Raw genomic sequence first — 14,678 nt, forward strand, 5'->3', positions numbered from 1 at the left:
CAAAAACTGAGACAGCTGGCCAATAACAGACCCTCACTTTAAGAAATTCTAATAGATGTTTTACTTCTGGCAAAAGACAAATGATCAAAATTAAACATCTGAAATGCAACAAGCAATAGTGTGACAAGATACTGGTAAAGTGTGTGGGTAGAGTTAAACATAAAAAAGGCTAAGCTTTTCCTGATGCCTAATTTAAGGCGGGGGCTGCGGGGAACAGGATAGGACTAACTAGAGAAGAGGGTGCTCAGATTTGAAAGGTGGTGAAGTATTTGAACCCTGTGGAAAGAAGTAAAATTATTAACTTGGAACTTTGTGAAGCATTCGTGCTGAAATAGAGTATCTACTAGATGACTAGAAATAAATCACCTAATTTCTTTACAAGCAAAGAGAAAAAAATGGAAAGATAACAAAAAACCCAAAACATTTTCAAAATGACAAAGTTAAAGAAGGAGGAGGAGGAGAAATGAAGGGGGGCAAATATAAAACACATCTGATGAAAAAAGTGTATCAGAATTACTTTCAGTAGAAATAGGCTAAACTCTCTAGATATGTCAGACTAGATAAAAATAAAATCCAGCTATGTTCAGGTTATAAGACATATCTAAAATATAAAGATACACCAAGTTTCCATCAGAAGATATGCTATGCAAATACTAACCAAAAGAAAACTAGTGTAGCCATATTAACACCAGCAAAATAGATTTTAAGACAAATAACATTACTACAGATAGAGGAGCATTACAAAATTATAAAATGTTCTATTAACCAGAAAGCTATAACAATTCTGAATTCATATACACCCAAAAAGGTAGCCTAAAGATATATATATAAAGTAAAATCTGACAGGATCATAAGGGGAAACTAACAAATCTACAGTTAGAGTGGGAGTTTTTTAATTTTAATACCTGTTACAGTAATTGATAGAACAGGAAGTAAAATAATAAAAAAAGGATACAGGAGATTTGAACACAACTAGCAAGATTAATAAAATGCACACATATAAAACACTCCCGTGAAGTGTTTGTGTATATATATACATATACATGCATGTATATGCACATATATAATTAGAATATATATTCTTAATGAGAACAAAGAGTATATTTATGAAAACTGATTACATGCTAGTCCTTAAAGCAAGCCTCAACATATTCCAAAGGACTGGTATTAGATAAGTAGAGACCACACTCTCCGAATATTAATTAAGTTAGACATTAATAACAGAAAGGTAACTATAAAAATAGCATATTGTTAGAAATTTAAATTATTTTCCTAAACAACTTATGGGTCAAATAATAAATAATCATGGAAAGTATAAAATATTAGAACTAAAATGACAAAATACTGCTTATCAAAACTTGAGGAATACAGCTAAAGAGGTACTTAGAAGAAAATGTATAGCTTTATATACTGACATTAAAGAATTAAAAAGGCTCAAAAAGAATGAGTTGAGCATCCAATGTCAGAAATTCAAGAAATAACAGCATAATAAACCCATAGAAAGTAGGAAGAAATAAGAAGGAGCAGATATTAATGAAAAATTTAAAAACACAACAGAGAGGATCAAGTAGACCAAAACTTGGTGTTTCTGAAGGCTGATAAACATGTGGCAAGACTATTCAAGGTGGATGGCGGGGAGGAAAGGAAGGCACCACTTGACAATTCTAGGAATGAAAAACGGGCCATATCTATAGCTACTACAAAGAATAAATAGTATTATGAACAACTTGAGTTTATGCCAATAAATTTTAAAACCTAAATGAAATGGATAGACTCCTGGGGCTGGAGGTGGGAGTGAGGAAACTTGACTCAAGAAAAAATGGAAAATGTGAATAATCCCACAGCTTTAAATAGATTGAATCAGAGATTTAAAACCTCCTCCACAAAGTACCAAACCCAGATGGCTTTAAAGATGAGTTCTTACAAACACTCAAAGAACAAGTAATTCAATCTTCCAAAAAATCTATTCCAGAATATAAAAGAAGGAACACTACCCAATCCACTTTTGAACATAGATGTAAAATTGCTAAAAAAGTAATTAGTAACTAGGATCCAGTGATGTATAAAAAGGGTAATATATTACACTAACTTGTACTTAATCCAAGGAATGGAACATTGGTTTAATATTACAAATATTACTTATTTTTTGTATAAGTCATCATATTAAGAGATCAAAGAAGAAAAAACAATTATCTCAGTATGATGCAAAAAAATCACTCTTGAAAACTCAACATTCATAAATTGAAAATCAGGTAAAAGGGCATGTCATTAATTTGAAAAAGGCCATCTACAAACAAACAAACAAGCAAAACCCTAAAGCAATCATCAAACTTAATGGTTAATAGTTGAAAACAATCACTCTGAGATTAGGACCAAGAAAAATTGGCTTCTATTTAACACTGTACTTCAGGTCCACCAGTGTAGTAAAGAAAAGGAGATAAAAAGGAATAAAGATTGGGATGCAAGAAACAAAACTGTCATCATCTGTAGATTACATGACTCTATATAGAAAATAAAAATATAATTAACAGATGAATTTTGAAAATTAATATGAGAAAGCTTGCCAGAATCAAAAATATTCAAGTCAACTGCATTTCAAAACACCAGCAACAATCAAGAAATTTAATTTTTTTAAAGAAATTTAGTTTTTAAAAAACAATAAAAAATACAAAGAAGCCAAGAATAAACCCAACGAAAGATATACAAGATCCCTATGAAGATACTATAAAACTCTATTGAAAGACATCAAAAAGTCCAGCATAGAGAGACATACTATACACCTGGATTTGAAGTCTCAATTTCATAACATGTTTATCACCCTCAAATGATCTAAGATTGAGTACAGTAACACAAAATCTCAATATGGTACTTTATTTGACAATCTGATTCTAAAGTTTATACAAATGAGGAAGCACTGTGGAAAACAATTTAGCAGTTCTAAAAGTTGAATGTAGAATAACCATTTGACCCAGGAATTCCACTCCTAGGTACCCAAAAGAATAAAAAATAGGGGCTCAGATACTTGTATGCCAATATTCATATCAGGACTATTCACAATACACAAAAGGTGGCAACATCCCAAGTGTCCCAACAACAGATGAACGGATAAACAAAATGTGGTCTATGCATACAGTGTAATCATATTCACCGTAAAAAGGAAGGAAGTTCTGATACATACTGCAACACAGCGAACCTTGAAAATATTATGCTAAATAAAATAAGCCAGACTCAAAAAGACAAATATTGTATGATTCCATTTATATGAAATATCTAGGAAAATGCAAATACATAAAGACAGCATGATTAGAAGTTAGCAGGGACTGGGGTAAGGAAGGAGGGAGAGTTTCTGTTTGGAGTAATGAAGAGTTTTGGAACTAGATAGTGGTAACACTGCACAACATTGTGAATGTAATTAATGCCACCGAACTGTACAGTCACCTGGTTAAAATGGCAAATTAAATGTTTTATATATTTTACTATTATTGAAAAATAGTAAAGAAAATTCATACAAAAGAACAAAAGGCCCTAAATAACCAAACTATTCCTGAAGAACAAGAACAAGATAGGGTGGGGATGGGGCTTTTACCACCCAACATTTAGACTTCTAGTAAAGCCATTGTAATTTAGATACTGAGGTTCTGTCACAAGAATAAATAAACAGACAAACTGCACAGAATAAAGAACTTAGAAACAGACCACACATACATGGAAACTTGATGTGTAACAGACTGAGTTTGCATGTTAGTAGGGAAAGAGGGGACTATTTAATATACGACACAAGAACAACTGGTTATCCACACTGAAAATATAATGAAATTGGATCCCTACCTTAAACCAACCAAATAAAAAATTCAGATTTAAGAAAAAAAGATTTAAACATGGAAGGCAAAACCAAAAATCATTTAGAAGACAATACAGGAGACTTTATGATCTCCATAATGGGAAAGATTTCTTAAGATGCAGAAAGCACAAAGCGTTAAGGAAAAGACTGAAATTATATTAAAATTAAAACCTTCTGTTAAACAAAGGATAATCATCAAGAAAGTGCAAAGATAAGCTACAAACTAAGAAGGCATATTCAACTCATACAACTATATAATTAAAGTATTCCTATAAATCAGTAAAAGACAACTCAATAGACAAATGAGCAAAAGACAGGAACCAGCATTTTTACAGAAGAGAAAACACAAACATTTCATAAGGCTATGAAAATACATTCCACTGTAATCATGGAAAGTAAACAAAAACCACAATGAAATATCATGTCACACTCACTGGATTGGCAAAAACTTTAAGGCCAGGTGGCATCAAATGTTGTCAAGGATGTGGAGCAAGGAGGGGGCTGGTGGTAGTGTAGATTGATACAAATATTTTGGCAACACTGACATTCCCAAGTAAATGTGGAGATGTGTGCACCAGGCAACCCAGCATTCCATTCCTTGGTATATGCCCTAGGGAGTGTACATGTTCTGCTGCGTATATAACAGGAGATATGTTACCAAGAATGCTCAATGTAGCATTGCTTACAACCCAAGAAAACCGTGAAGCATTCAAATATTCATGCATAGTGGAATAGATACGGAAATTGCCGTAAATTCACACAATAGAATATTATACAGGACACACATCAGATGAATGCATCCAGGGATGATTTTCAAAATATTTAATAACTGGGCAGCACAGAAACTAACCAAACAGAATAAACACCAAGTAAACACAGGTACAGCCATGCAAGTGCACACCAGCTGAATACAAGTAATGTGTGAATCTAAAAAACATAATGTTAACTAAAAGAATTAAGTCATGAAAGAAAACACATGCTCTGATTCAAAAACCAAATAATATATTGTTTAGAGACAGATGCATGTGTGATAAAACTATAAAGAAAATAGTAATTAATAAGAAATCAAGATAGTGGTACCCTGTGAGGGTGGGAGGAAAAATATAATCAGTGAAGGATAAACAGGAGGCTTCTAAGGTACTGATTCTAGCTGATTTTTTAATCTGGAAGTTAAACACGACAGTTATTTTACATACTCTTTTGTACATACGTTTCAAATTTTTAAATTAAAGAATAAAACTTTAAGAAATTAATATTAGGTAGCTCACGTAATCATCAGGGAAGCTGGAGAACCAGCCTCTGATCTATGTAGAGAGGAGCAAGGCCTGAAACCCTTCCAGAGAACCAGTCTGATGCACGAACTGCCCCAGCCACTGGTGAGCATCACACTGCGGCTTGTCGCGCTGCCTTTTGCCAGGGACCTTATCTTCCTACAACTTCTACTGCTCGCTAAGAATCCTCTTCAGGTCCTGACTTTTACAGGTTTATTCCTGAGCCCAAATCTAGCCCACATACATCTAACAAACAGCATCCAAGTTACTTGCTCACAACCTAGCTGCAAGGGAAGCTGAAAACTACCTGGCACTCAGGTTCTTTTATATTGGGCACCTACCATGAGCTATGCCCAATTCTGGACACTGGAGACACAACAGGGAACAAAACCCCTTTCTTTATAGAATATACATTCTATGAAGGTAGGTAGGAGGTACTCAGACAACTAAAATAAATACTCCAACAAGACTCGCTTAGTGGGGGACACTACAAGAGGAAGGGGGTTCAAATGTTGGGCATCTAAAAAGAATAAATGTCTCCCACATAATATGGATGGTCTGTGTCACCATCTATGAATATATAAAATGAACTATTAAGTTAAAGAAATACACACTTAAGGATTTTCATACACATTGCTAAATTTCTCTTCAGAAAAGGTTACCAGTGCATGAGTAATTCATTTCCCCATGCTCTTCTCAAAAATTCTTTTTAATATTTGCAAATTGGAAAAGAAAATATTCATTATTTTCAGCTGGGTTTCTTTGATTCATATTCTATTTTGATTTCTCCTTTTGTAAACTGCTGTGCATATCCATTGCTCATTTTTCAAGGGAAATATTCATTTTTAATTTTACAGGACCTTTGTCTATCATAAATGTTGCAAATACCTCCCCCAGTTTGTCATTTGCCTTCTTACTTTATGGTGTTTAAAAAGCACAGATTTTAATTTTTTAAAACTTTGATCTTGACTGCTCTAAGATGATTAAACAATTTTCACTTACATTAAAAAAATTTTTGGTCTACCAATCCTTTTCCCTTATAGTTTTTTCCCAATTCAGTTTTTCTTTTCCCAACTAAAGATTTTACAAAAGTCACATATTTTCTTTGGTATCATATAGCTTAACTTCTCTACATTTGTCAATCCTAAAACTCCACTATCATTTTCCTCCAGCTGTCCCAGGACCATTTATTGAATAAGCAATCGTTTTTCCAGAATTGAAATGCTACCTTTTATATACAAAATACTCTTATATGGTTGGCTGTTTATGTTATTTCTTCTCCATTCCATCATGCTTTCTCAGCGTGCATCAGGACCACTGATTTAAAAGTATCATAATATGTTTTAATATCTGGTAGTATAAACCTTCATTCTTTTCAGACATTTTCTAAATTGATTCTTCTTCCCTTTAAGTCCTATTCAAAACAGAAATATATAGTTAAACAGATTCAGCTTTTAGCTTCTATAAGGAAAAGTTTAGGGCAAAATGTATTAATATCAATTGTGTTAGGGAAATAAAACTGTTCATACGATTAAACAGTAAGAAGAAAGCATATCATCTGTAAGGATGCTAAAACCCTGTGCTTCTCCTCCAAAATTTGGAAAAAACTACTCACAACTTTTAAATGCTCCTAGTTGCAATACTAAAGTTTGTATGAATTTCAGTAATGTGGAAAGGATATGGAAGAACTAGGAGCAAGAGAATATTCTGGCACCAATTATAATTTACTACTTACTTTTTTCAGCTTTGCTGCTCTTACCTCTAGAGGTAGGGCTGTTTTCAGATACAAAGTCCTTTAGAAAATGCTCAACGATAGAGTAATAAGTAATTTAGACAGATATATATTGGCCATTCAAGTTTTAGGATATACATTTGTCAATTTTAACACACATTGTGTTAATGAGGAGGAAAATTGTGCTTGGAACATACAATCTGGAATCATCTGACCATTATTCTTAACTGCTGACTACTGGATTACCTCCAGATTCCAGGGTCCTTTCGCTGTTCAGAAGGATCTGAATAAAACAATTGTGGGAAGGATTCTATTTTTTCTCACAATATGCCATGTCTTCTTTTCTGCCTCCTACTCTCCCTTTCCTTCCGCTTATGCCTTAGACATATTTTAAGCGCTGACAATCCCTGGAATTTAAAAAGTAGTAGACTTGATCTAAATCTGTGTGGTACTTTCCAGGGTGGCGCATACAGCATTTACTCATTGGATCAATCAGTAGTAGGAAGTATTTGTATTCACTGACTGCCACCTGAAGACCTGAAATCTTATCAATTACACAATTTTCAAGATTAAAATGAGATATAAAAAATTCAGACATTTCAGTTATGGGCTTAACAGAAATCTATACTGTCACAAGATATAAGATATTACAGATTACTATTTTAAGTGAGATTTTTTTTTCATTTAACTTTTACAATAGTAAGAACCAATATAGCAGATGAAGTTTGACACCTGTACATCTTCAAGTGGCAGAGCTCAAAAACAATCAAAATATTTCTTCTGCAAAAACCATCATTATGTATAGACTACTTTTTCATCAAGAACAAATGGTGGAAATATTAGACCTTAAGAGAGCATAGTCACCTAATTTATGTTTATCATAGAAAAAATAGCCTTTGGAAATCCAATATACCTATGTTGGAATCTGCTGTCCTTGAGGTCAAACGGTCATTCAAATTATTTACTCTTACTGATTCATCTTCCTTATTTTTAAAATGGGGACATTACTTACCTTACAAGATACGGTAAGGATTATACGAGATTAGGGATATGAGATTTCCTAGCACATGCCACGTATAGTAGGCACTCAAATATGAGTTCTGATTTTCTCATCCTGATACTGAATCAAATTAAAAATAAACACACAAACAAAACAACAACAAAAACCAACTTGGATCTGAGAATCATTTAACATATACAGTATGTTCTTTATTTCAGTGAGCGATTCAGTCATGTTACATCTGTCACATAATAGCATCGAGTCAGTCAGAAAAATGTAGGTTCTACATCCAGTAGAACTCCAGATGGCTCGCTTTTCTTTTTTTTTAATCTGTAAACTAAAGGGGTTGTTTTCCATCTCTAGAATCCTTGATTCTATTATCCTACGATTATAGAGACAAAACAAATACACATATTCAAACCTCCACTGTAGTGAGAATTTTAAAGCATAATACTCTTAAGTATATTGTTGCTAATACAAGTCTGTTTTGAGACTCGAAAAAATTTCGTAATTACCCCTTGGTAAAGGAATGCCACTAAAAATTACTTAGAAACACTTAAATGCTTCAGTGATTTCGATATTTCGGATCGCGCCGCGGGCATAAGTAAATATTTACAAAATAATATAGCACGGCATCCTTGGTGGGCTTTTTTGAGTCTGCGCAAGCAGTTAAAAATGATCATCAATCGCGCAGTAACCGACTGAGTGCTGGGTAAGCCGGGTTATCGGCCAGCTGCGAGGACCGGGGGAACTGGAGAGTGGGAAGAGCCCCGGACTGGGGTTTGAAGGCTAGTTTCCTAGTGGAAGCAACGGCGGCGCGGCGTCAAGCCCTGGCGCGGCGGGAGAGCGGCCGATGGCGGAGGGCCGGGCGGGGCGCGGGGGGCACCGGGCGCGCCGGCCTGGTCCGCGGACCGGCCCCCGCGTAGGGGCCGGGTGTGGGCGGGTGCTCGGCGGCCACTCTGGCCGAGAAGCCGGGCGGGCTCCCGGCGCGAGTCCGCCCCGTCCCGCCTCTTCCCCTTACCACGTAGCCCCCCCACACGTAGAGGAAGTTTCCGTCCACCACTGCGCAGTGGCCGCTGCGCTCCTCGGCCACGCAGAACAGCTGGGAGTCGGCCATCCGCGCCGTCGCTGGGTCCAGCCGCTCTGCGCGATGCAGCCCCCTGCCCACGGAGCGGCCTTTCCTCCCGCCCGGCTCCTCCACGCACGAACGGAACGCGTCGAGGGTCGAGATTGGTGGGAAGGCGGCACCAGTGCGGCTGCGCTGTGCCGAAGCCCGCCCGGGAAGCCGAGCCTGGGGCGGCGTCGCCAGTTAGGGATGCTTGAGGTCTGAGTGGGCAGGGAGGTGCCTTGGCTTCTCCGCAACCCTGCCACCCGCTGATTTCGTGTCACTTGCGATTGTGTTGTGTGGGCGGAACAACCTGTGTACCTTATCCAGTGGCTCAGTGGACTTCTGGTCCATGGGCTTGATGCTGCTGTGACTTAAATCAATATGTTAATACATTAATGCTTTGTGAGGGTTTGCCTTTTCCATTCAACCTCTAGCAGAGATAGTTATCCAGAGAGAGAGAGAGAGAGAGAGGACTTTAAATATATATGTATATATACATGTATATACATGTAGAGAAATAACTGAGGACATGGAAGGAGACGTGACCCATGAGTCCCCCCGGCAAGCTGGGTGCGTGCGAAAAAGCCAGAACTGCAAGCAGTCCTGAGTGCTTTGGGCACTGATCCATGAAATGTCTTCAGTATAATCAGAATAATGGGAACACAAGGAAACGTCCTTGTGCTGCTTTTGCGGTTCAAGGACGAAGCACGGCATGTTCTTAAGAAAGCCCATTGTTTATTGTATAATCAGCAAAAGCATATTTGGCTGCTTTGGTATTTCTGGAATGTTAAGAAAACAAGTCTTAAGATGTAAACTTAGATAATGCTTAAATAAAAGTCACCACAGCAGGACGAGACGGCGCTGTTATTGCCTGAGAGAGCAGCAGCCCTCTACTGTTGTGTTTCTGCACAATTCATCTCGTGTGGTGAGCTTACTTTCAGCCCTGACATAAGAAACTACAACATTTGGCGCCCGAACAGGGACCTGAAGGTAAGCATCGAGGTCACGCGGGACCGAAGGGGATTTTTGTACGCTAAAAGAGAAAAGCGAAACCTCCGGGAAGAGTAGAGTCATGGGGAATTCTCCCTCAGTGGAATGTCAATACATTAGACTCCTAAAACAGTTATTACGGAGTTCTGGAGTGAAGGTGAAACAAGAATCTTTTGATGAATTGTTTGCGGGGATTCGTAAACATTGTTACTGGTTTCAACCTACTGGTCATAACCAGTTGAATTTAAAAGTTTGGAAACAGGTTATGCGAGCATTAAGAAGAGCTCATCGGTATAGAGACCCTATATCTGTTCGTGTCTGGTCTCTCTGTAATCTAATTTCCCTTGCCCTGGAATCATTACAATCTGAGACTGAAAGTGAAAATGGGGCGCGCCCTCAGCGTTCGAATTCTGCTCCCGATTTTCGTACTCTGTTCCGTGAGTCTCCTATAGAGGACCTTCCGCCGCCTCCTCCTCTTATGTCTGAGACAGGAGAGGATTCTTCGGGTTCCAGTGATGAAGGGGCTTTTTCTGATGATGATAAAGATCGGGAGCAAGCTAGCAAACAAAATGAGATGCCACTTCCTCAACAGAATGAGATTTCTGATATACTTTCAAATTTGAAAGATTTGATGACTAAATTGGAAGAAAATAAAAACAATGCTACCACCCCTTCATATCAGGAGACATGTCCTACTATTCCTTCGGCTCCTCCTTTAGAATTAGCAGCTTATCCTGTTGGAGCCTCTTGTCAGTTTCGATTTCCTCTAAAACCTGAATTTAATAAACTTTTATTGGAAGAAGAGATGAATAAGGAAGAAAAGCAATATTCTGAACCATTTTTTGCTTTCCCTATTGTTAGACAAGCTATGCCGGCTAACAATCAATTTCCGAATGGATATATGAACGTTGAGTATAACCCTCATGATTTAAAAATTTTTTAAATGCTAAAAGAAACCATTAATGCATATGGGATGCATTCTAATTATGTTCAAGGTCTTTTGTCTGGGTATGCTTCCGAAAACATATTAATTCCTCAGGATTGGGAGGCGCTTGCCAAGACTGTTCTTGAACCTGGACAATATATGCAGTTTAAGACTTGGTGGAAAAAAGAAGCTGGAAACATGGCAAGGACTAATGCGGCCCGTAATCCTCCAGGGCCACTTTTAGATGAATTAATAGGAGCAGGCGCATTTAGTAATCTACAAGCTCAAGCTCAATTTGACGATTTACGAATCATTCAAATCCGTATGTGTTGTTTGCGAGCATGGCTACGAGTGGAACCCCCTGGAAAAACAGCACAATCTTTTACTAAGTTAATGCAAGGGCCTGGTGAGCCTTACACTGATTTCTTGTCTAGATTGCGTGCAGCCATTCAAAGAGATGTAGCACAAATAGATGTGCAAGATTTATTATTACGATCCTTGGCCTTTGAGAATGCGAATCCTGAATGCCAGAAGGCATTGCGGCCTTTACGAGCTGTAAACGCTCCACTTGAAGAGTATATAAAAGCTTGCCATGATATTGGATCTCCTACTTATCATGCCAATTTACTTGCAGCTGCCATAACTGGAGGATTGAAAGATAATCGTACTAAATGTTACAATTGTGGAAAGTACGGACATATGAGGCGAGATTGTCGAAAAGGGCAAGGCCAAATATCAAAACAGGTTAAGAATGAGCAGCCACCTGGTATGTGTCGCCGGTGTGGTAAAGGACGACACTGGACTAATGAATGCCGTTCCAAAAAGGATAAGTTCGGAAATCTTTTGCCTCCACGAGATAATGTCTCGGGAAACGGGAAGTTAGGCCCAACCCGGGGCCGCAACAACAATACGGGAAAAAGCGACAGTAAATTCTCAACAGTATCCAGTAAGCAATGGCAGCTTTCATCAGACACTACAGGACAATCTCAACATCGGCTCTTAGTTACTGATCTCATGCATGCTACCAGCGGCAGTGCTGCCGTTGACTTAATTGCTCCTCGAGAGTGTATCCTTACGCCAGCAGGAGGAGTTCATAAATTAGCTACGGGAGTTTATGGGCCTATACCTGCAGGAACCGTGGGACTATTATTAGGACGAAGTGGTTTGACTCTGCAGGGTATAACAGTTCATACTGGAGTTATTGATGAGGATTATAATGGAGAAATTTCTATTATGATTTCTGTTACAAAACCTATAGAATTTAATAAGGGACAAAGAATTGCTCAATTGTTACTGTTACCATATATAAAACAAGCAGCCGCCCCGGTAAAGCGTGCTGGGGGGTTCGGCAGCACGGGAAAAAATGTTTTTTGGCAATCCTTTATCAACGATCAACGTCCCCAATTAACGATTACCTTCAATAATAATGTGAAATTTACGGGCCTTTTTGATACGGGAGCTGATGTGTCTATAATAAAACAGTCTGAATGGCCTTCATATTGGCCTTTAGAAAAGGTGGAAGCGTCATTGATTGGAACCCTTTTGGCTCTGCCCGAGGAAAAAGGGGTCTGAAGAATTTACACTGGCATAGAGCGAATAACACTATTAATAGCAATACTATTAATGATACCATAGTATGGCATGCTGGAGGGTTTTCTCCTCCTGGTCCTCATTTAATTGGATTTCCTATCCAAAAGGATTTGTGGAAGCTTATGGCAGCTTTGGAAAAGATTAATGCTTGGGTAGGACGTATGGCTAACAAATCTGGACATTATAGTTTGACTTTTCATAAAAATGTTACTCGGTATACTCGTGGTTGTGTGAAATTACCTTATATATTGTTAAAAGGACCAGCTGAATGGAATAAGACTCTAGGTATTATAATATGTAAAAATTGCTCTCTGTATACCTGCATTAACTCTAGTATATCTTTTAACATATCTACTGAAAGTCTGTATATTTTACGAGCTCAGACAGGTCTTTGGCTTCCTGTTAATCTTGGAAGGGAATGGCAAGAATCTCTCCCTATGGCTGTTTTGCAATATTTAGCTGATGCATTAAAAAGAAGTAAAAGATTCGTAGGAATGTTGATTGCAGCTGTCATAGGTATTATATCCATAACAGCTACTGCTGCAGTAGCTGGAGTTGCTTTAGAACAATCTATTCAGACCGTTGATTATATAACTGATTGGCATAAAAATTCTGAAATGCTTTGGTCCTCTCAACGACAAATTGATTCGGAAATACAGTCGGAAATAGCAGACTTACAACAAGCTGTGGTTATGTTGGGAGACCAACTTGTGAATTTACAAAGACAAATGAAGCTACGTTGTGACTGGAATCAAAGTGCCTTTTGTGTCACTTCGGTTCCGTATAATCAGTCTGCATTCCCCTGGGAAAAAATGAAAAAACATCTATTACATCACAAAAATTTGACAGAAGAAATTGTGAACTTACAAGGGGAAATTCAACAAACTTTTCAGAAGCGATTACAACGACTTAATTCGCAAAAAGTATGGACTGGAATTATTCAAGGACTTAATAATTTAAATCCTATGTCTAAATTACATGCTTTATTTGGTTCTACCGCAGGATTGTTAATGATTATTATAATAATAATCATATGTTTAATTGTAGTCCGACGACGATTGCAAGCCACCCGCCATGTAACATCGCAACAAGCTGCCGTGTTCTCCTTGATGCTGCACAAGCTGCAAAACAAAAAGGGGGAAATGTAGAGAAATATCTGAGGACGTGGAAGGAGACGTGACCCATGAGTCCCCCCGGCAAGCTGGGTGCGTGCGAGAAAGCCAGAACTGCAAGCAGTCCTGAGTGCTTTGGGCACTGATCCATGAAATGTCCTCAGTATAATCAGAATAATGGGAACACAAGGAAACGTCCTTGTGCTGCTTTTGCGGTTCAAGGACGAAGCACGGCATGTCTTAAGAAAGCCCATTGTTTATTGTATAATCAGCAAAAGCATATTTGGCTGCTTTGGTATTTCTGGAATGTTAAGAAAACAAGTCTTAAGAGGTAAACTTAGATAATGCTTAAATAAAAGTCACCACAGCAGGACGAGACGGCGCTGTTATTGCCTGAGAGAGCAGCAGCCCTCTACTGTTGTGTTTCTGCACAATTCATCTCGTGTGATGAGCTTACTTTCAGCCCTGACATAAGAAACTACAACATATATATATATATATATATATACACGCAATTAAGAATTTTCTAAAACGTATGCCAGCAAACTACGGCCCTGCAGGCCAAATCTTTCTGCTGCCTGCTTTTGTAGCACCCACAAGCTAAGAACAGTTCAACATTTTTGAATGGTTGAAAAAAATTCAAAGAAGAATGATATTACTCATGAACATAATAGAAATCCAAATTTCAGCATCTGTACATAAAGTTTTATTGCCACACAACCACCTTCATTCGTTTAAGTATTGTCTACGGCCGCTGATGTAAGCCACAGAGTTGAGTAGACAGAGCTGAGTAGCTGCAACAAAGACCAGAAATCTCCCACTGCCAAAAACATTTACTGTCCGGCCCCTTCCAGAAAAAGCTGGTTAACCCTTGCTATAAAATGATGTACTGAAGTAAAACTAGGGCCAGGAGGGAAGAAAATAATTATACCAGCGTCTAAAAATGCACTTGTCCAGAGTTACCCTTTGAAGAGAACGTGGCTGCCCACCACTCAGAACAAGTTCATTTATTCATTTATTCGGTATATATGTATTAAGTGCCTGCTTGCTGTAGATAGTTGGTATTGAGGCCCTGTTAACCACAAACGCTGAAGGAATCAAGTATGATT

General features: G+C 38.0%; 1 protein-coding gene and 1 long non-coding RNA gene across 4 annotated transcripts in view; one reads left to right on the forward strand and one right to left on the reverse strand.

Annotated features, from left to right (window-relative positions):
• The window catches only part of KLHDC1 (kelch domain containing 1), a 47,011-nt gene extending 37,836 nt beyond the window's left edge, over positions 1–9,175 (reverse strand). For 2 of the 3 annotated variants that reach the window (XM_073800513.1, XM_073800512.1), the window contains exon 1: positions 8,866–9,175. In XM_073800513.1, the coding sequence (XP_073656614.1) occupies positions 8,866–8,961 (96 nt within the window). In that variant the 5' untranslated portion in view covers positions 8,962–9,175. Of the gene's footprint in view, positions 1–6,340; positions 6,527–8,865 lie in introns of all 3 variants that reach the window. The other variant, XM_073800514.1, reaches the window with a different exon arrangement.
• A 65-nt stretch (positions 9,176–9,240) lies between these two features.
• LOC117311053 (uncharacterized) lies at positions 9,241–14,007 on the forward strand. The gene is made up of 2 exons (XR_004525076.2): positions 9,241–9,942; positions 13,505–14,007. It is a non-coding gene; the product is annotated as an uncharacterized lncRNA (long non-coding RNA).
• The last annotated feature ends 671 nt before the right edge of the window (positions 14,008–14,678 follow it).

The sequence above is a fragment of the Tursiops truncatus genome, chromosome 2 (genome assembly GCF_011762595.2).
Source record: "Tursiops truncatus isolate mTurTru1 chromosome 2, mTurTru1.mat.Y, whole genome shotgun sequence".
Taxonomy (NCBI): domain Eukaryota; kingdom Metazoa; phylum Chordata; class Mammalia; order Artiodactyla; family Delphinidae; genus Tursiops; species Tursiops truncatus.